Source organism: Chrysoperla carnea, chromosome 2 (assembly GCF_905475395.1).
Source record: "Chrysoperla carnea chromosome 2, inChrCarn1.1, whole genome shotgun sequence".
NCBI classification, from domain to species: domain Eukaryota; kingdom Metazoa; phylum Arthropoda; class Insecta; order Neuroptera; family Chrysopidae; genus Chrysoperla; species Chrysoperla carnea.
The window spans coordinates 66,614,707-66,637,281 of NC_058338.1; the positions used below are offsets into that span (position 1 = coordinate 66,614,707).

The following is a 22,575-nucleotide window of genomic DNA, read 5'->3' on the forward strand; positions in this document are numbered from 1 at the left end:
TAAGTTAGTAAAGTTTTGCAACATATAATATCAAGCAAAGAACATGGTGTTTTTTTTAACTATCTACATAAAAAAAGATATAAAGCTTTATATCTAATAGTTGAAAGTTTTAAAAACGTGAAAGAATAAAGCTTTATAGTTCAAAAATATAATTTTTCTCATGGTATAACTACATGCGAACTATTTGAACGTCGAACTATTTTATACTATGGCGTAGTATAAAATAGTTCGATAACTAATGTCGTTCATTTCATTTCGACTGTCTGATGGTCTAAAAGAGCCAAATGTTTGATTATCAAAATGTTCAAAAAGTTTTTTTAATAATCTAAATGATCTAAAAAACTGTTTTATATTGATAACTGGAAGTTGCAACTTGCCAGAAGAAAATCAGAAGAAGACCCGAATTCAGTAGTTACAATTTGGACTACCAGTATCCAATATTTGTATATATCATTTTTCAAGGCCAATAAAAATATTCAAATTCAAATCAGATAAATCCCGGCGATAAAAATTTGTACTATTAAACAGCAAGTGGACCACTTTGTCAGTAATGTTCCAATTTCAAAAGAAATAATTATCCTCATCATTGTAAAAAATTATTTCATTTTGTAATTTATAATAATCTAATTTCATCTTTCACTCATACTTTCGGGATGGTTGGAACGAAAGATCCATGTTAATCCAATTTAAGCATCAGAAAATAAGTCAAAATTCAACCTTCTACTAGGTCAATACAACATTTCTAGAAGTAAATGATTTTTTTATTATTGAATAAAATGCATTTTTCTATTAAAAACTATCAAAATTCTTTTGGAACACTTTTTATTGCTTTGATTTGAAAATTTTTGATTTCGCCCCACTTGTACTCGAACTTTTATTACTATCAGATAAATGACGTTGAAATGCTGGTGAACTAGAAGTACTCTTACTACGCGCTCTTTCTACTGGAGGATAATCTTGGTTAGTTGACGGTATATTATTTGTATTATTTAGTAATTCGCCGGAGTTATCATTTATATCAACAAATAAACTTTGCCGGCATAACATTGATATCGTATTTAATTTACTGCCTTCTTTATCCTTGTGTCGTCTCATTTTAACTTTACGAAATTTCGAAGTTATACTGGATATACCAAATTTACCACCCAAAATATCTTTATGGCTACGATTTGAGCGTGGCAACGAAACATAGCCTTGTGAATGCATTTCTGATGCAGCTAGCTGACGATATGTATTTGCATCAATGTTTATCATACCAGCACTGGCTGATTTTATTAAATACCCATCTGGCTTTGAGTTATCACAACTCGATTCACTTCCACAACTTACCTGACTTAATCTATGAGGCACTGTAACATAATTTACATCAAAATGGCACCTGTTTTGTTTTTTACTCTCCTCGTCAAGACAAGATTCTGATTTAGGTGAACTGAATTCCGGGCTAGATATTTGTCGAGCCAAAAAATCTTCTTTGGCGCGTTGGATTTTTAAGGCACGCAGTGAATTAGGACTATTTTGTGTTGATTCGGGGGAAGAAGATATTTGAACTTTTGGTGAAACTGAACGCATATCGTATTTTCGAACAATTTTTGGAGGAGTATTTGTTACACTCAGTGATCTCACATGCATTGTCGCTTTAGCCATGTTTTCTGGTTTGTCAACTGGAATTGGATCTTCGTCCAACTTTTTTTCTGGCTTTTTATCATCATTTTTCGAGAGTTCTGTTAGTCTAGAATTATTTGAAATTATTTCTTTGGCTTGGTTATCTATTTTTAGTGACCCAGCACTTGAAGATTTTAAAATTCCTCTCAATTTTCTTTGAGATGGTGGAGTATCTGGTATTTCAGATATTTTCACAAAAGCTTCCATTGAAGTTTGAGGTTTTTTAGGCGGTACTACAGTTGTTTGAATAAAACCCACACTTGCTGATTTCGTAATTTCATTCTTTTTCCAACTACCTTGTTGTAAAACACGCTTGATTTCTTCTTGATATTTTTCCGTTTGTGCTCGCACTCTTCGTTCTAATACTGGAGATCGCCACGCAACAGGAGAACCTGACCCACTACTACCCCCGGGTGATTTACCTCCGTCTTGTTCATAGAGCCGTTGATTGTATCGCGCAATCATTAAACGTATACTTGGTGCAGTTTCTTTTGTTAAACCTCGATCTCGTCTTAAAGGTGTTGGAGAATGTGGTAAAGGTGGTAAACTGGAAGCAACTGCATCAGAACTAAGTGTTTTCCGTAGCAAATTTCTAGGCTGGTCGGTTATATTTTCGGTAGCATTATTGTCTAAATCCTGCTTGTTTGAGGTAGAAGGTGAATTCTCATCACATGCTAGTGAACAGGTACGAGATTTGAACAGTCGTCTTTGAAGCAATGAAGTTGGAGAATGAATTGGAGACATGTCCTTTTTCATTGGAAAACTAGTATCTTCTTGAACGTCTTTTTTACATATATGCGAGGTACTTGGTCCATTTTCATTTGTGTAACGTAAAGTTTGAATATCTGGCTCATTAGTCGATTCTTTGGTTTCAAAATTTGAATCGTCGGGTAGAAAAACAGTTTTTGTTGTTTTAACTAAGACATCTACTGGCGAATTTGATCGGAAATTATTTTCGTATTTTACAAATTGTGGATTTGTATCAACCAATACATTTTTAATAGTAACCGTTTCGTTTATATTATGATTTAAGTTTCCCAACGACTTATTACTTGAAGTACTTTCATCCGGTGATTTTTTATGTGATTTGTGCAGTCGATTCAATTTTTTAGTATTTTCATCGAAATTATCGTCATCACTTTCACTATATTTCAAATCATTTTTCGATCGAGTACGTGTTTTACGTTTTACTTCAGTTTTTACTTTAATGTCATCATTTTTGGAATCACATTTTCGAGATAGTGTTACATTTGGAACCGAATCACTTTTTTCAATCAGAATTTTATCTTTGTTAGTACTTAAGGTTTCGTTGGATGTTGAGTTGTATTTCTTTCTTTTAACAGTTTTTTTATTCGGCCGCGGTGCGGTTAGATCTGAAGCTGCACAAATATAACTCAGACCTCGTTTCAATTCCAGGATTTTATTCGTTAACAAATTTGCTAATTCTGAGGCATCTGCGCTATTTTCACGTGTTTTACGAGTAATTGTTGTTGATTCTGTGGATAAATCAACAGATCGCCATTGTTTTTCACGTGTTAATTTTTTACCTGTATGATGTTTAGTTTTTACGTTTTCATTGTTACGTTGATTTAGGAATGATTGTAATTTTTCAGCCTAAAATTAAATATATGTCATCAGGAAAAACAAATAATGAATATTATGAAAATACTTACCAAGAGTAATAATTCTGAAGATAAATCTTGAACCATTTCAGTAACGTCCATTAACTGCTGATTAGAGCTACTTATTTCTTTTTTTGGAACATTCAATGCTACTGATGTATTAATTTCTTGTAAACGTCGCATTGAACCAACCAGATGTTGGGCTATTAAAGTTTGCTGAGCCTTGTGTTCAGTGAAAGAGTTCTAAAACAAAGATTTAATTTTCTTGAAGATATTTTAAATTAAAAGAGTTTAGTAAACAAGTGAAATTTACTAAATTTAAAAAAACTTCCGACAAATTTTTCGGCTACGGAACTCTACATTCTCCATTAAATTATCTTTTTCCTTAGAATCTTCCCCAAACTGAACTGATTTTGAGGATCATGGCCTATTTTTTAGGTGTTCCGGGTACGGAACCCTAAACTCGCACTTGAAACATAGCTAAGAACACTCTTCATTAAATTATCTTTCAAACAAAACAAAAAAAAATTAAAATCGGTTCATCCGTTTAGACGCTACGACGCCACAGACAGACACACACACACACACACACACACACACACACACACACACACACACACACACACACACACACACACACACACACACACACACACACACACACACACACACACACACACATCTAACTTATGACACCCTTTTTTGATTCGGGGGTTAACAAAACAAATAAACACAGCTAATAAGTTAATGTTGGCATATAAACAAAAATAATAATTCGATGAGTTAAAAAAAATTACACTTAGTGCCTAGAACTCGTACGGCCGAATTGACTAAAGCGCTTTTCATGAATCAAAGAGGTCCGGGTTCTACTCCGGTGCTAGCGTATTTTTTTCAATTCTCTTTAAATAATTCAAATCATTATGAAAGTTTAATACATACATGCAAATTTACACCTTCATTTCGAAGTCTTCTTTTTTTACGTTCCAATTCCTGAAGTTTACTTTGTTTTTTCTTCGCACTTTCAGAATCCGAATCTAATTTTTCTAAAACCAAATTCAATTTCATCCCATACTACAGCACAATTCATAAACTTATAAAAATAAAATTAAAATATTTACCTAATTCATTGTGAGTTTTTTCTATATCATTCATTTCGCCTTCAATATCCTCAATGTCCGATTCAAGCTGTTTGCAAATTTCTTCCTTATCTTTCAATTTATTCAATAATGTTATATTTTCTTCTATTAAATGGTAACTAGATTGAGTTTTAGTTGAATCACCTCCTTGAACTTTTGGTGCAAGACATTCTTCACCCTCACTAAAATTTTTGTAAGATTAGTTTACATATTAGTTTTTGCATGAATGCACTAAATTACTGACAAAAAATGAAGAAAGCCTGATAAATTTTTCTCGATTCTCGAATAACTTACCAAAGTCTATCATCTTGTTGCTGTTCATAACGATAAACTGGAGTATGGGTAACACACACTGGAATTGCAATATTTTCTTCTAACGGAGCTGCAGTTTCTTCTTCAACAGCTTCTACATCAACAATTACAGCTTCGGGTTCTTCAAAAGTATCGATATCTGGTAAATGATCAGGTATTGAATCAACATGAGCTTCCGCTAAACATTCCGCTTCCAATTCTTCCATGTCATTCAAAGATAAACTGGACGGTTGATGAGTTATGGATGTAGTCATTTGATTTGACGTTAAATTTGCTACACTGTCCATTGATTTTGACCGTACCAGCCGTCCTTGAGATTGTGACTCTGTGTTATAAATAGAAACTAGTTAAAACTCTAACTTTATTTTGTAAATTTTTAACTTACGATTTATGTCTTCAGCTTTTCTTGTATTTGACCGAGGAAGGATAGATTTGTAACTAGGGCTTAGTAAAGTTAATGTTGATTCTTCAGGACCAATTCCTCTTGCTTTCTCCCATTCATATAAACGTTGGGTAAATTTACGGGAAATCCCTTGGAAACGGAAGAAACCAGTAGATGTTTGAACCAGAACTTCTTTTTTCGCTTGATGTCCACCAATTGACCGACGTAGTTTTGCAAGTCTAAAAAGTTATTATACTTCATAAAAAATTAATCAATATAGGAAAAAGTTTGAAATTACCTCTCTTCTCTCTCTAAATATTTTTCCCTTTCTCTTTCAAGTCTCTGCTTTTCTCTCTCAATTTTTTGGATTTCTTTCTCCAAAATATGCAATTCCTTATGTTCATGGAATTTTGATTTTTTTGCACTTTGCCGTGGTGATTTTAATCCTAATGATGTTTCTTTTCGTTTGAATCCTGGGCTAGAAGGTTTTGCATCAGCGTAATGTTTTAAATTGTCATCATCTTCCTCTCGATAACCAGAATATGATGGTACAGTGTTGGTTGCTTTCATATGTTTCCATTCTTCCAATTTTTTTAAGAAATCTTCACTTAATTGCTTTGTATCTGGATAACGAAATGTTTTAGAATCATCTACCCGTGGTGTGGCTGTCGCACCTGCCTTGAAAAATTGAAAATTATCGGTAATTCTTTTCTTCGTAGACGCGCTATGTTGCAGATTTGTTGGCGTAGATTGTCCTGTAGACTGTTCCTTTTTAATTCTTTGCCATTCTTGTAATTTTTTCTTAAATTCAGCTGATAAATTATCACTGCTTGTGATTGGTGATGTAGAATTTTCTTTAAATTTGGAAGTGTTTGGTGATCGAGGTTTTATTCTGTCACAATCTTCTGCTTTTCTTGTACTATCTAATTCAGTAGTAGCTTGCGAATCTTCTAAATCATTTACAGTAGATGTTGCAGTTGCATAAACATTTTGATTTTGGGATGAGCAACTACTGGTTGTGGCTGCTTTTAAACGTTCCCATTCTAACATTTTCTCTTGAAATTCTAAACTTAATTTATTTTGTAATTCTTCATAATTTTTTTGAATTTCTTCTTGTAGGTGCCGTTGGCTTGATATTGATTGAGGTGATTTATTTCGAGAAGAGTGATAAGTGAGATACTCTTTTAACGCACTATTACCATCAGAATCTGAAATTAAATTTTTGACACGTAAATTAAAAAGAATTTAAATTAAATGAATGTCTGGCTAATCGGTAGTTAAAAAATATTTTTTTTAAAGTTTCATCAAATCCGTCAAATTTATTTTATATAAAATCCATTCAAACACACATACATAGCACAATATGATATACAAATTACCTTCAGAGAAAAAGGAAGAATTTCTGGTAGGACTTGCAGGAGTTGATAACGATTTATATTCAACATTTCTGAACGTATTATCAAGGTTTTTATTCAAAAATGCTTTTTTCACACGATGCCAACGTGAATTATGCCTGTATGATGGTCGGATTTTTTCTGCGCGTATAATATCTTGATATCTTTGCACAACTTCTGGTGGTAAATTATTCTTTTTGTCACTGGTAGAGGAAATTTCAGAAGTTTTAATTGAATTATCTACCTCTGAATTTGAAATTGTTACTGTCAATGAAGGCATTTGTCGTTTGGTTTGCAAATTTTGAACGATGTTTACTGGATTATCATTCGATACATTTGTCGAACTTCTTCCTAAAAATTTAATATTAGCAATAACTTAAACATTTTATCTGAAAAATAAATGCAAGTTATTTAAGGTAGGATGAGCGCCAAGGTAAAGACTTGTGGTAGAAATTATTTGTACTTTATTTTCTACTTTGATGATGAATTTTGTTATAACTTCATATTAACTAAATGCAGACGAAAATTAGGAATAAAATTTTTCGATACATGCTTTGGTTTTCGAAATATCGAAAGCTTAATAACTAAACAAAATTTTCAATTTTCAATATTTTGAAAATTACTCCTGATATCGAAAAATTTTATTCTTACTTTTCATCTTATATTGTCAAGTTATAACGTAGTTCACCATCAAAATTGAAAAAATATTTTTTTTTACTTGTGTCCTCACTACAATGCTCATACATCCTTAATTAGTCGGGCACCACGGGATTTTTTGTTTTATATAATTTATTAAGGTTTTTACTTTAATTTAAACAGTTTTTTTAATTTCCACCGACTAGTTTTGGAGAAATCTATGAACACATATCATCCATCTATCGGTTTTCCATAAGACCAATGTTAAATATGCCTACTTTATAAGTTATTTATACCCCCCCCCCTAAAATTTTCAGAATTGATTTAGACTTAGTCCAATTTCATAATTAAATAAAATCAAGCCTTTTATCCAAATTGCCCAGGCGCTCGTACAGCCTTAATGGAAAATTTAGTGGATGTATAGGATAGAGATAACTTTTTACATTATTTTTTGTTAGATCATATATCTGAAACTTACTTTGAATGGAATCGAAATTCATGGTTACTGGATCAGCGGGTGGTGATTCAAATACATCAGGAAATTCTTCACTTGAAAATGAACAAACATCAATATTACTGTCACTACGTCGATGTGTGCGATTAGGTGAAACACCATGTTCTGAATTCATGTTATTGTCATCTATTGCCTTTGAATTAATTCGTACTCGCGATTTTTTCAAACTGTCTTTGCGTGTTTGTATAATATCTTTAACTTTACCCCAAGGTGTCTTATGCATTTTATAATTCCAATGTTTTGTGTAATATATATTATCTTCATCCTAAAAATTTACAAATACACAATAAAAATAAGTACTGTAGATCCAAGAAAATATGTCCTTTAAGTGCAAGTAAATTTTCTTGATGCCAGAAAATATTTACTTACTATACTTTAATTTTTAAGCAATCAATACTTATTGAGTGAATTCTTTATACTGGGTATCATTAACTTCAAATGAGAAAATCTAAACATAATTGTTTTGATCCTAATTGCACTGTTTTACGGGAACTAATAAATTATTCTTTAGATTAAAGATGACCACTATCACTAACTTCTTGAAACAAATTTAATATAAGAGCACACTTGAAAAAGAAAGTTGTTAAAAAGCATTGCTATCAATCCACTTTAGTATCTGCGTTTGAGGGATTCAAATACAGGGTGTCGTGACTCGATTGACATAGCTTAAGAGCGTATTCTTTGGGCAATTTTAAGTCGAAAACATTTGTTGGATATGTTTGTGTTTTTTATTTTATAAGTTGTAATTTTAAGATTAATAGCTACGTTTACAAATCAAGAATATGCCGATATTCACTTTATTTACGAATATTATGACGGAATATTATACTGATCGAAGAATTCTTAATAAACAAGTGCTCTTAAATGTCCATCGTCATTTGGCATAAAAAAATATTTTTCCTAAAGGTAATTCAGAATGTCCCGTACAGCAAAAACTTTTCGACGAAGAAACTATCCTTAACACGATCGAAAATAGTCCCTCTACAAGTTTACCAAGAAAAATTTTAAATTAATAAAATATTAAACTACTGTACTCAACAATGTCTTAAATTTATCTATTAAATTCAAAAGTGCCCACAACTCCTTAACCATTGGGTTTTGGACAAAAGTATATATACGCTCTTAAGCTATGTCCATGTTCGCATTAATTTGTCAACCCATACACCGTAAAATACTTTAAAGTTGGTTATTTGATTGGCTTTGTGCAAACTCTGGATCGTGCTTCATTTTTGGGTCAAGAAAAGAAATTTTATAATAAAAATGAGGCACGACAAATAATTAAATAAAAATAAATCAACAAGTATTACTACGTTACTCCTAAAGCTATAATAATTACGCATCCCATTAAAAAACGTTTAATTTAAGGGTCGCAAAATAAATTTTTTGTTTAGATTTTTTTTGTAAGCAAAACATAAAGGTGTACTTTAAATACCTTTCCAAGAATTGTATCCTCATCAAAAGATTTACTTCTACGTTGATCTTGAAGACTTTCTTCATCAGAGCATGTTGAAAACCTTTGACGGTTTGGCTTTTCTATTGAAATATCCTTTTGTGATTTATCTAAGGAAAATTCCAACATAAAATTAATTTAATGAATTTTCATTCAAAATACGATTAAATTGGTTCATTAAAAAGTTAACGCTTCCTCAAAATTATTATATATGAACAAATTGCAGTAGTCAATGGAAATTGAAGTAGTCAATGTATACTGTTACTACCTAGCTGAAAACGCTCTTAAACTATATTAAAATTAATGAAAGTTTTTTTACTATACTTATTTTATATTTTTTAAATTTGATTAAATGAAAAATTGCGCAATAATTTTAAAAGTATTATATGCTTCAAAAATAAATTTTTTTTTTAAATTAAATTATATTTTTACAAAAATAAAAGAATAAATTAAACCATATATATAATATTATTAATATTTATAACAAATTTTAAAGTATATTTTATAAATTGGCAGTATGCCTAGCCTCTATTAATTTTGTAAATATTATGTACAAATGTGCATTTGAAATTATTAGTAACTTATTAATATATTATAAAAAGGTTATAATAGCCAAGAATTTATGCATTTATCAACTTCTTATTGATATCAAACACTTTAAGATAATTTTATTCACAGAATGCAATAACAGGGGGTCTAGGTCAAAGTTCTCAAATATAATCCTAAAATAAAAATAATTATAATAGCAAAATTCACTGCTTGTCTAATTAAGTAAAGATTTATTTACTGTTTACAAATACTAATACAATTTAACAAGCAAACAAGTGAAAACAAACAATTGACTGAGTTAATTGTTGAAATACCCTGTATAGACAGTGTTGATTACTCTATCACATTACACATATACCTATACATGTCACACATACATAACTGATAATTCCATATTAATACATAATATAAAATTTGCATCTAATGTGTGCCCTCGTGAGTAAACAGTGATGAATAAATGAGTTTGATTTTTAAAAATCGAAAAATAACTTAATTCTTAATATGTTTAAATTGAAGTGTTATATTAGGTACATCGAATATTATCTTAATCAAAGTTCCTTTATGAGAATATTTTGTACTAAAGAAAATAAATAACACTATAAATAATGTAGCGAAGACAATTATACCCGTACTAGTTAGCGAAAATCAGCGTAAAACATAATTTGTGTGTTTTATTTAATTCTTTGTCTTCAAAAGATTAATGAAAGTTACAAAGTGAAGGGTATTTTGCTCAAGTTTCTCAACTTGGAAAATTATGTAAAAACGTTAACAGGAGCATATTCTAAGGTTTATGCATATTTATAAAACATAATATATTTTATGAGTTTATATAAAACAGTCTGGGTATAAAACATCTTCAAAGAATTGTATTTAAACTTGAGTTAATTTTATTCTTATATATATTTCTTTAAAAATTGTCTATACTAAGAGAAAATAATTCCAAGAAAAATCATTATTTGCAATCAAGAAAAATTAAACAAATATTTTGAAAATTTTGTTAATGTTATTATATAGTAGATTTTTGGCACTTCAAAACAAGAAAAAAGAATGAGTAGGTACGCAATGGAAAACAAACTTGCCTTCCCTTCCCCTCTCATATTATTCTTTAATAAAAAACTATTTTGACAATACAAGTAAATTAAGACTTTACGTTTCAAAAATCAGTTTCAAATAATTTTCATTTTTTAAGAAAATTTTTCAACAGGCTGCTGCTAATTAGACCATTAGATTGCAGCTAATAAACTAATAAATCAAAAAATACCTACCTAGGAAAAAATATTTCAAAATAGCATCGAATATAATTTTTGAAAAGTTTATTTATATAGAATGTATAATTAAAGTTTTTCATCTTTTTATTAAAATTTATACTAAAATACAAACAAATTATATACTTTTTATCTAAAATTATAATTTAATTACCATAAATAATTTGACTTTTCCATATAAATTTGTAGACTAATAATGTCTAGAATATAAATAAAAAAGAAGCATAAAAGAAATTAGAGCGACATAGAAAAATAAATAAAATTTTGATTTATTTCATAAATAATATAAGCAAATTTCCTTAATATTATTTTTAGGCCATCGTTTATAATAAATAATATATTCAAAATGTTTTTATAAAGACTTTTCGAATAATGTTAATCAGTTTTTCAGTTTATTATTAATGTTTTAATTTAAAATTGACAAAATTTAATTTGCAGCAAAAATTGGTTTAAAACATGCCCACGTCTGCATACATCCAACTAGAGAGCTGGACGAACAATTGACAATTAATTAAGTAACCAGATCTAGACAGTACTCTTCTTGCCTTTTAGTAAAACAACAATACAATATCTTTTCATACTATAAATTTTTTTGATAGTACAAAGTATTTGAAAACATTAGGTACTCCGCATGAAATACCTACCGGTGATTTGCGAAAGTATAATAATAAAGGCTTTCGCAAATCCTCGGTGTGTATTTCATGAGATGGAATAAGTAAGACAACAACCTTCATCCTCAAAAGAGATTTAAATTGATGTTACCCACCCGATTCTATCGAAACAAACCTGAAAAACTTCCTTTAAAAAGTGAAAAAGTTGTCTCTTTGTAAACATTTGATATTCGGTATCGACTGTCTAGGCTTCATTTTATCAGATAAATATTAGTAGGTACATGCTCGTACCTATATCTGAAAATATAAAAATAAAGCTTTGCGCAAGTCTTTTGCAACGAAAATTTTCTTTTTGATCTTAATAAAAATTATCCTGTATGTCGTAACTTTGATAATTATCGTAATGTAAATACAATTAGGTACTTTTTTATGTCACTTCGCACTTGACTTTATTTATTTTATTAAGTTTAAAAATACGACCTATAAAAAGTTTTCAATAAATGTCCTAACAGATATTTTCAATTTTTAACGAATACATGTACAGTATGTTTAAAAATTGCTTGGACATCACAGTAATATCTCGATATCGGTGCGGAATTTTAAGATTCTTGAAATAAAATTTTTGAGAGTCCTCTTTCGAAGCTTAGAGTACTAAATGTTGTCAACCAAAGGTACGTATGCCATCCTCATTATAGTCTAGTCTGTCAACATTTTTCGGGCCAACACAGAAGGGAGATCACATAGAACATGGCGGCCTATGTTGATCAAAAACGATCTGAAATTTTTTTTTTTCAAAAACATTCGGGAGATTCGGGCAAGATTGATTCAAAATAAATAGCTACCTACACAAAACTTTTTTTGATACAAAGCCTTTTTAAAAAAATTAAATAAACTGTTTTGGCCAACTTTGGCCCCCATTTTTATGTGACCCCCTACTGTCAGTTTAGAAATAAATATTGCATTGAATTCTATGGAAAATTAAAAAAAAAAAAAAAAATTAAAATTTCCGATTTTTCACATGTATTGGTTTGCTGTATCTCGTTTACGAAAAAATTTACATTGCGCTCAAAATAGACAGACTAGACTATTATACAAATAATACAAATCTAATTTAAGGACTTTTGAGGCTCACTGTATATACCTACACATGAATAAAATTATAAATTATTACTTCCCAAAATTAAATACACCACAGTAATTGGTTCTTAAATAATATGATATTTTCCTAAGCCAAATCGATTGCCTTGACCAGACCCGTGCGCAAGGCAGGGGTTTTGGGGGTCAAAACCCCTCCCTTTGAGAACTTGCTCACATAAGTTTAGAACTAACAATATATTCCTGTAAATGCAACCATTTATGAGACGTATTTCCACTGACAAATCAGATATCCATGCATATTTTGAGCTCGGTACATTCTTTGATTTTGTATTTGAACCGTGTACTTCAAACAGAAAACCTGGATCTTCACGAGGATGTCGAGCTGGTTGATTCTGCGAAACGTATTTTGATTAAAAGAAGAGGAAACGTTAGAGAAGAGTTCAGTAAAATTTTCAAAAACATTATGTGTTATATCTGCGAAGAAAACGGCATAGAAGAGCGGAAGCCAAAGTTCGCGTCATAACAGATTCATCGGTTGAATATACAGGTTGATTCAATTGAAGAGAATAGATCGAATTTTGAATCATCGCAATAATTAATCAAATTTTGCTTGTCTCTTTCTCAATAAAATGAAATATTACATTGTCTTTATGACCTAAGATGGCGAGCAAAAATTTGGACCCCTCCCTTGGATAATTCGTGCGCACGGGTCTGACCTTGACTAACTTGATACATAATTCATAAAAAAAAGTCGAAACGCATTAACTTTATTTAGTGTATCGTTTTGACTATACAAGTCATAATATACTTTTACTTTTATTTTGATGCTGTCAAGAAATATCTAAAAAAAAGTTCAATGTAATAAAAATATATGTAATTAGAACATGAAATCGTTGCAAATGTTTTTTTTTTTTTGTATTTATTTTTAGAAGGTCATTTTAATTCTAACAAATTTTTATTCTTACTAGTTTTCAAAAATAAAAATAATATAAAATAAAAAAAACCACAAATATAAACTCATTAAAACTTCAATAGCACGTGTGAGAAATATATGTTAGAAAATTATAATTAAATACACATACATTTTATCAATATAACATTTAAAAATCAATTCACAATCGATTTTTAATCATTATTGGAGCCAAAAATATACTATGCGATTGTATAATAAATTTTATTTTCATTATCTGATTTATTCAATGATAAATATATCCACATTGTCAATTTGATAAGATCACACGCTGCTGGGAAATCAATTGTGGCTAAATTCCTTGTTTTAAGTAAGGAAACAAAATATGAATCCCTTTCTAAAAATACTCTCTAGGTACAAAATTTTAGATTTATGGAGCTTTTTTTCTGAGCTAATAAAAGATGCTTTGTTGCAAATTTTCAGCCAGTTTCGATTTATCGATTTTTTGTTAATATTTTTATAGGGATTTGATCCGATACTATTCAAGGGTATAAAATGAGGGGTCAATTTGTTTTTTCCGCTTTTTTTCCGATATAATGAAAGAAAAAACTTTGATATTGTCTGGGTAGCTTCGAATTGTTGCTTATTTTTTGTTAATATTATGCAAGCCCAATGCGATAACAGTAAGTGAACTAAAACGGGAATTATATAATAATATAAAAATTCTTGTAAAACTGTAAGCCCTAAAAAAAAAAGTCGGTCATGGGTACTGTCGACGGAAGTGAAAACTTTAAACTCTGGCATAACTTGCCACTGGTCTGGCTGGAGCATTCAGCAGTGGAGCCCGCTGTGCTCACATATAGCTCTAGTAAATACCTATTCAAAATACCTAAATAATAATAAAAAATGCCTCAATACTATTCAAATAGCTGTTCACAATTTTAGATAAATATGGTGCACAAGTGCAAATAAATACATTTGAATAGTAAGATGTAATGTAAAGTATTTTTTATATGCGTTTCCACCATTTAATTTATGGGTTTTAATTTTTTGGTCCGGAACCCTAAAAAATACTTCGTAGTGGACCGAATTTAAACGTGTATTTAAACCATCCTCGCAACCACTTTGAACACATACACAAATTTCATCCAAATCAGTCGAACCGTTTAGGAGTAGTTCAATTACAAACCGACGATGACGCGAGTTCCATGATTTTTGTTCACCCAAATTTATGTTGGTATCCAAGATAAATATTAATTTTTAATCAATAGCGGTTAAAAGATACTGGTATGCAAAATAGCAAAACAAAACTCTTCAAGAAGACTGCCTGATCACCTTTCAGAGCGCAGAAATAATAAAACAGCTCATAAGTGTAATTTTTTTTGTCTCTTTAGTATAATCTGCAGGATGCAAATTTTAGAGAATTACTGCTGGAATTTAGGATACAAATATTTATAAAAATTTCCACTCTTTGCGATGCATTTCTTTCCGAGATACAACTGGTAAGGAAGTGGTTTTGAAAATGTCGTTTGCTATTCATCAGTAGAATTTGACTAAGTTTCTAATCCAAACATTAATTTGCATATTTAAAAATTTCCCCGAACCGCTGTATACGAATGTTCAAGAAACATTTTTCGATTTACTATTCATTATTTCATTGAAATCATATTTGACGATGGTAGGTAGAACTAGGGTGATCCAAGTACCCTTTTTGTTATGATTAACGTAATTGTTCATAATTTTTCCGTACCACATTCATCTTAGTAACATTTATCATCATTTTTTCCGAGAAATCTCAACCTCTTACCTAATACAGATTAGATTTGGAAATATGTAAAAACTAATATTATTTATTAAAATAAAAATAATTTAACTGAGTGTTGTTTATCCATTAAATCAACGATGGTTAAAATTTACTTGTATACATTTTACACAATAAAAATTATTAAGACATTTTTTTTTTTTTCATAATCATAAAAATGTTACTTGGATCACTATGTTTCTACCGTCTCAATTTATTCTTCTTATAATTACTTTGTTCCAAATACTAAATATTATTGACTTTTTTATGTTAAATGCAGTTTGAAATTTAGAATTTCAGTACGTCATCGTTTACAAATAAAATGACTGATGTTGCATTGATTATAATTAAACTCAAACTCGAGAAATTTATAAATACTTAATAAAATAATAGTAAAATTTTATTATTAAATATTTTTTGGTTGTTATTATTATTGTTTTTTTTTTTTTTTTTTTTTTTTTGTGATAATGTAGTTACATCCCACACACTGGCCTATTTTCATAAAAACAAAATTTTATTATAAACAATGTATAAATATAATAATAATTATGCATACATATTTGAATCGAATAAAAACAAATGTGTTTTGTGCTTTTTGTACAGCCATGATTTATAGAAAATTTACTGAAACTAATCGACTGGATTTGCCTTTTCCCCTTTAGCATGAGATATAATTTTTTTTCTAAAATAGTTTTTCGATTACTCGATCGCATAGATTAGGTTCGATATCATAGATCTCATTTTCTGAGCTTACTTTTGAAAGCAGTCGATTATAAGCATCACGTTTCGACGACGTTCGCCCGTTGATTGATTATTTACTGAATTGATTGACGAAAAATTTCTTACCAAACGATAAAAATGATGTGAGCCAATGAAAGCCATGTGGTATACGGTCAGTAGCTCAAACTGAACACTCATTTTGATAAAACATATTGCAATGTTGCATGTTGATTTTATCACTGTTAAGTGATAAAAGTGATCACAGCGAAGCCGGAAAAAAATTCTTTTTTCGAATAAAATAATAAGTAATAGAATGATATTTATTACACAAGTTATTTAAGTTTTGTTTAGAGTAGAATTTATAAATTAGAAATTTGCAATTAATATTATAAATACGAAAGTTTGTGAAGATGTATGGATGTTTGTTACTCTTTCACATAAAAACTACTGAACGAATTTGGATGAAATTTGGAACACGGATAGTCTATAACCAGGATTGACACATAGCATACTTTTTATCCCGATAGTATTTTCCCGTGGAACAATTATAGCTGACAATTTTTTTTTTTTGGTACTTTATAATACTTAACAGTTACAATAATAATTCCACGACAGCTTAAAATTATTTCACCTACAAAAAGTTACATTATCAGCAAGTATCATGGGCTGAATTTTATTTTCAAGAAAATTAAACTTCCACACCAAAATTTTAAAATCCAAAAAAATGTGAACTAAAGGGAAGATAAACGAAATCAAGTAAGGGATATAACACGGTAGTGTTAAAATTTTAACAGTTTTCATTTCGAAAATTATGAAAAACTAGTAGATATCCCTTTTGTTGGGCAATTTCAGTTAACTGAAATTGCCCAACAAAAGGGATATCTACTAGTTTTTCATAATTTAACTGAAATTGCCCAACAAAAGGGTTATCTACTAGTTTTTCATAATTTTCGAAATGAAAACTCATTCGTTTTTTATCCCAATGGCATGTGAAAAATTGAGACATCCATTTATTTCCTATTACAGAGCCATTTTATCAGATTTTACCGAATTAAGTACAAGTCTTGTTAAGGATACCATTGACAGTTATTCCGGAAAAATGTGATCCTTTTATTCCTTAAGACAAGTTTGAAGGATCAGAAAATTATTAAAGCTTATAATTAAGAACATCAAAATGTTTAAGAATTTAGTAAAATGACATTTTTCTTTTTTGAGAATATTTGGCCTTGATTTTATTGAAATCGTTTAAATAATTTGATCAATTTTATTTATTACAATTTAAAATAATTTCTTAGTCATATTTTGTATATGTTTAAATTAAAAACATTATTATTTACAAAACGCCGCGCCGTATTACAGTATTATCGACTCTATACGATAAGCCCTTTAATCATAATTTTGGAATCGTAAATAAGTCTGGTTAAATGGAACAAATTTTTGATTAAAAGATAGCGTACAAAAGAGATACTTTATTATCATGTGGGAAAAAATGAGTTCTCTAGATATTAGTTCTGCTGGAAATCTTTAAATAGGACTTAGGGCGATATCCTGAAAACTTTACTCTACAAGTTTAAAATAAACACTATTTTTGGAACTATGGTCCTTATCGCACGTTATGATTTGTTTGCTGGTTGAGAGGTAAAACCAAAAAAAGTGCTACAGACACTAAAATTCGACATGTATTTTACCTTGGAAACTAAAACTTTGTTAATCGATTCAGTTTGCCATGAATTTGGAGAATATGCAAAAACATTTTAAAATCTGTCAATTTATATTTTTTGTCCAAAATTTATGTTTTTTTATTCAAAAAAAATTGAATTTTGAGTTATCAGATGTTAAACATAATAGAGATAATTTAAAGTAAGTACAAGGAAATTTTATTTTATGTCATATTAAATATCCTGATCAATTAAATTGTGGGTAATATATCCACATATTGGATTGACTACTAAATCAGAAGTATGTCTTTTTTAAATTAATATTACAGTTAATTCATAAAGTATATGAGCTAAAGTACAGTTATTTGTACGAAAGGAACATACCCTGTTAACTCTGGACACCAGGTATCTCAGAGACCAATTCTATCGAAATATTCGTGATCAGCGATCTCATCGTAAGAAGTTTGCAATCATTTTCATTAACCGAATTGTCAATTTAGTATTTACGGTCAATTTAAAATGCAATTACAATATGCTTATTATTTATGCAAATTACATATTTATAGTTTCTTGTAAATCAATTTCTGTCACAAAGTTTCCTGAAGCTCTAACGAATTGAATGCACTCAAACGCGTCTAACATGTTCAAATTTTTCGAACTGAATTAGGTTTTCGTTTCCGCGACTATCAAACTGCGCTTTACTCCAGAACTACAAGACCTCTATATCGATACAATATTATAAGCGAATTTCACTGTATTATAATAATAATAATACAAAATATAAATTTTATTACAACAATGTGCGAAAATAATATGACTAAGGTTTACAAAAATACATTGAATAACAAATAAACTTCTACGCGTTTATTAGTTTCTTGTACGTTGTTAAACTGCAGCAAAAATAAAATTCTATATTGAGGAATTCACATTTTAAAGACGTTGCACTTAAAATTTATTTATATTGAATTTACATAAATTGCAATTGTTAATTGTAATTTACAATAAACGTCAATATATATATATACATATATAACAAATGTTTTATCGGCATTCACAGGGAATAAATCCAAACAAGAGGCAAGATCTCTAGGTGCATTGGATATCGAATGATATAAAAAGATTAATGGAATTTTCGAATAAATATGGCGATTAAATAATAGGTAACAGGATCAAAATAACAAACAATAGATTTTATCTACTAATAATTTTTTTATGCTTAAGGATGTACGAGCACCTAAACAATTTTAAATAAAAAGCTTGATTTTTTGTTTAATATGAAGTTGAACTAAGGTCTTAATAAATTTTGAAAATTTTAGGGGGGGTTGCGCGATTATTTAAATAAATAAATTACTTCGAAAGTAGGCATATTTAATATTGGTTTTTTTGGTAAAACGGTAGATGGGTGATATGTTTTCATAGATTTCTCCAAAAGTAGTCAATGGCGATTAAAAAAAAAAAAACTATTTAAATTAAAATCTTTATAAATTCTTTATAACAAAATTCATCATCAAAGTTGAAAATAACGTACAAATAATTTCAACCCTAAATCTAAAATTGCCTTCGTGCTCATACCTTAATACCTAAATTATAAACGATTGAATAGAATAGGAAATGTTAGGATTTAAGTCATCTTGTGCTTAATCAATGATAATGATAATTGTACAAATTTCCTTTTGTAAAGACTCAAAAAACTACAAGTTTATTTTCACTATGTCATTTACTTCATACTAATTAAGACTACTTTGAAATTTGTTTAAATACATCTTAATAACTGACTTATGTAATAAGACTTACCGACTTCATGATTTTGAATATCTTCCATCGACGACGCTGACGATAAAGATGCCGGTGTTTCTGGTACAGATATAGACAAATCTTTTCCAGATGTACGAATACCTCCGGGCGAACTTTGACCACTTAACACAGAATCAGCAGGACTAACACCCCCACCAGAACTTCCACCACTATGTCCAGCTGCCGTTATAGATGGAACACGTAAATATTTTGCAACTTCATTATTTATTATTGGCAAGCCTAAGCCACTATCTTGGGATTTGGCCACGGGCAAATGACCACCTCCGACAGTTGAACTAGCTTTTTCCCATTTAAATGCTGCTTTAACCTTTTTCCACTTAGATACTTTTGCTGGTTTCGATACACATGACGGTGATTTGTTCGTCGAATAAATGTTACCATCGGAATATGTAAACATATTATTATGATATGGGGAGTAACTATCATCCATTGCCACACTACAACTGCGCTCTTGAGGTCGTCCCAAAATTGATTGGCGCAGCCTTGCCGGCTTATATTTGGAGTTACGTTTCTGGCTAGCATTCCGCCCGGCTGCTAATATGTTATCTAATAAACTTTCAGCATATCCAGGGTCAGCTTCTAAATCTTGTAAAATGATTTTATCGTCTGGATTAAAATTTATTTTTAAATTCATATCTTGTAACTTTTTTAAATGTTCCAAGTCTCGTACACGTTTCTGTAATTTGGAATTTTGTTCACGTAAATTCAATAATTGTTCCATTAGCTTGTAAAGTTTGTCAAGATGATCGAATGCCTCATCAGCTGCGATGACTTGAGAAAATAATGAATTTGTTCGTAATAACGGTGGTTGTTTTCCATCACCTTCGGATGTCGTTGGTGATTTTTGTGAGGATATCGATAATATATATTCTAATAGTTCGCTCTCTTTATTCATAGCATCGTCAAAATCAATTTGAGGAGTTGATGGCTCGTTGACATTCTGCTGTGAGCTTTGGGTATTATCATTATTTATCGCGGTTGGATCCGGCGGTGGTGTTGGTAATCGAATGTTACGTGACCGCTGTGTACCATCTTTTGATCGAGATCGATTGCTGTTACTACTTGATGATGCCACATTTTGATCACTTTCTTTATTCATTTTCGATTCTAAAAATTTAATAAATTTATTGAACTATTGTTAATTTACGGAACTTATTTTCTGAATTACAAGCATAACTCTCAGGCAATCTTTTAAAAAATTTAATTGTGTCTTCGTAACATTTTTAAGAACATTTTCCCAAAATTTTAAGTTAATGGCGTTTATTTTCTATAGCACCTCAGCAACTTTGATAAAATATTTTAAGAAAATTAGGGGGCTCACAATTTGTAAATCAACATTTAAAAAAAAAATCTCTGAACTGTTGAACCTTATTAGTAGCATTGTCAAAAAATGAAACACTATTGGGTCCACTTATGTTGTCTGTCTGCAGTATCAGTAAACATAGTTTTTCTTAGAAACTATTTCACGTAGCGAATGAAATTTGAAAGAGTTATAGTAAGTAGTTATTATAATATGTATACAAACATGAAATTCAAAAGTATAGAATTTTCAAATAATATTTCGTTTTATCTAAAGGGGTCCTTCTGAAGTAAATAGCTAAAAAATTAGCCTTTAAAAATTTTACCTTTTGAATTATTATCAAAAGGAAAGCTAAAAAATTTTGAAAAGGTAGTTATTTAGTAATTAGATTGAAAGAAGAATAAGAAAATCATTTGCCTTTATCAATTCTACCGCGATGAGTTAAACTATATTATTACATATATGTAGGACAAGTTGCCTGTAATAAACATATATATACAAATAAACATACATATCAAGAGGGTAATTTCCAAATTTCAATAAATATAAGTCCTAGGCCGGATATCTAGAGTACCCGGGTTCAAGTTCCGGCTTCTGTGTAATTTTTTCGTTTCTTCTATTTGATCAAAAAAGGGTTGATTTCCAAATTTGAATCAATATCATGGTTAAAAAATGGTAAATACTAAGAAACGCAAGCACCTTTGTGCGGAATGATTCATATACAACTCAGAACTTTCTGACATTGTAAACAAATCTTAAGACTCACTTTTCACCCACTTGTAATTATTGTATCGGTTAAGTAATGAGTGCAAAAATAAAAATATAATAAAAGGAGGGTTGGTGGCCCTTAGAGTAAACCCTGACTGTACCTTTAAAGATAAAATATTTATGGGGTATCGAGCATCACAAGGATTTTTTACATTGCACTTTTCATTATATCTAAAAATTATTTTGTACTTTTTAGTCCGTTATTCAATAAAAACGTATTTTTTTAATTTTCTAAAACAAAATTTTTCAAATTTAATAAAGCAATTATTTTTTACTAAGTATATCGCCTTCGCCAAATTGTAAATTACTATTTTGCAGGATGTTGTCGAATTACATATTAAAATTTCAAATCGATATAAAAATTAAAAGTGTGTACAAAATAAGTAATTGAATTTGCACGCAACGCTTATTAGGATTTAGGAAGTTACAGGTCAAGCAATAAAAGCATGTTGATAATTTTCACGTGCGTTTAAATTTAACCCAAGTTTTTTATGAATGATTAAATGACTTTAAAATCGTATTTTGTATTTATATAAATATATACACATTCAAAAAAATAATTATTTTACTTAACAAAACAGCTGTTTGAAATAATATAGAATATATTTTTAGAATATAATTTCAAAAATATTCTTTAACAATAATTTTATTTTCTTACCCATTTTTCAAATAGACAGAATATCCAAATTTTTTAATAATCACATTTATGCTTTTTAAATAAAATGATGAATTAAATTTTGATTCATATTTACATAATTCCTGATAAATATTTTTAAATTTTTATTTATATAATTTTCATATTTATTAACGCGTATCATTTTTGATTAATTTTAATTGCACTTGTATTTTACAAATTAATTTGTTTGTAAATTATTAAACTATTTTTTTTTTATAGGCATAAATTTTAAAATTATTCGAATAAAACACGCACATATATAAAATTGTACTCTCTTTTTTGTAAATTGGTCGGGC

The 22,575-nt window shown here is 29.4% G+C and overlaps 1 protein-coding gene across 1 annotated transcript; it reads right to left on the reverse strand.

Moving 5' to 3' along the window:
• Nucleotides 1-574: 574 nt before the first annotated feature.
• On the reverse strand, nt 575-22,381 carry LOC123292057. Its single transcript, XM_044872568.1, has 12 exons — nt 22,262-22,381; nt 19,515-20,642; nt 9,091-9,218; nt 7,623-7,923; nt 6,494-6,859; nt 5,413-6,322; nt 5,118-5,353; nt 4,715-5,057; nt 4,403-4,602; nt 4,224-4,327; nt 3,336-3,527; nt 575-3,276 (listed from the first exon to the last, which is right to left on the reverse strand). Exons 1-12 carry the CDS (start codon nt 22,263-22,265, stop codon nt 823-825), a joined length of 6,366 nt encoding a protein of 2,121 aa, XP_044728503.1. The 5' UTR covers nt 22,266-22,381; the 3' UTR covers nt 575-822.
• Between the last annotated feature and the right edge of the window lie 194 nt (nt 22,382-22,575).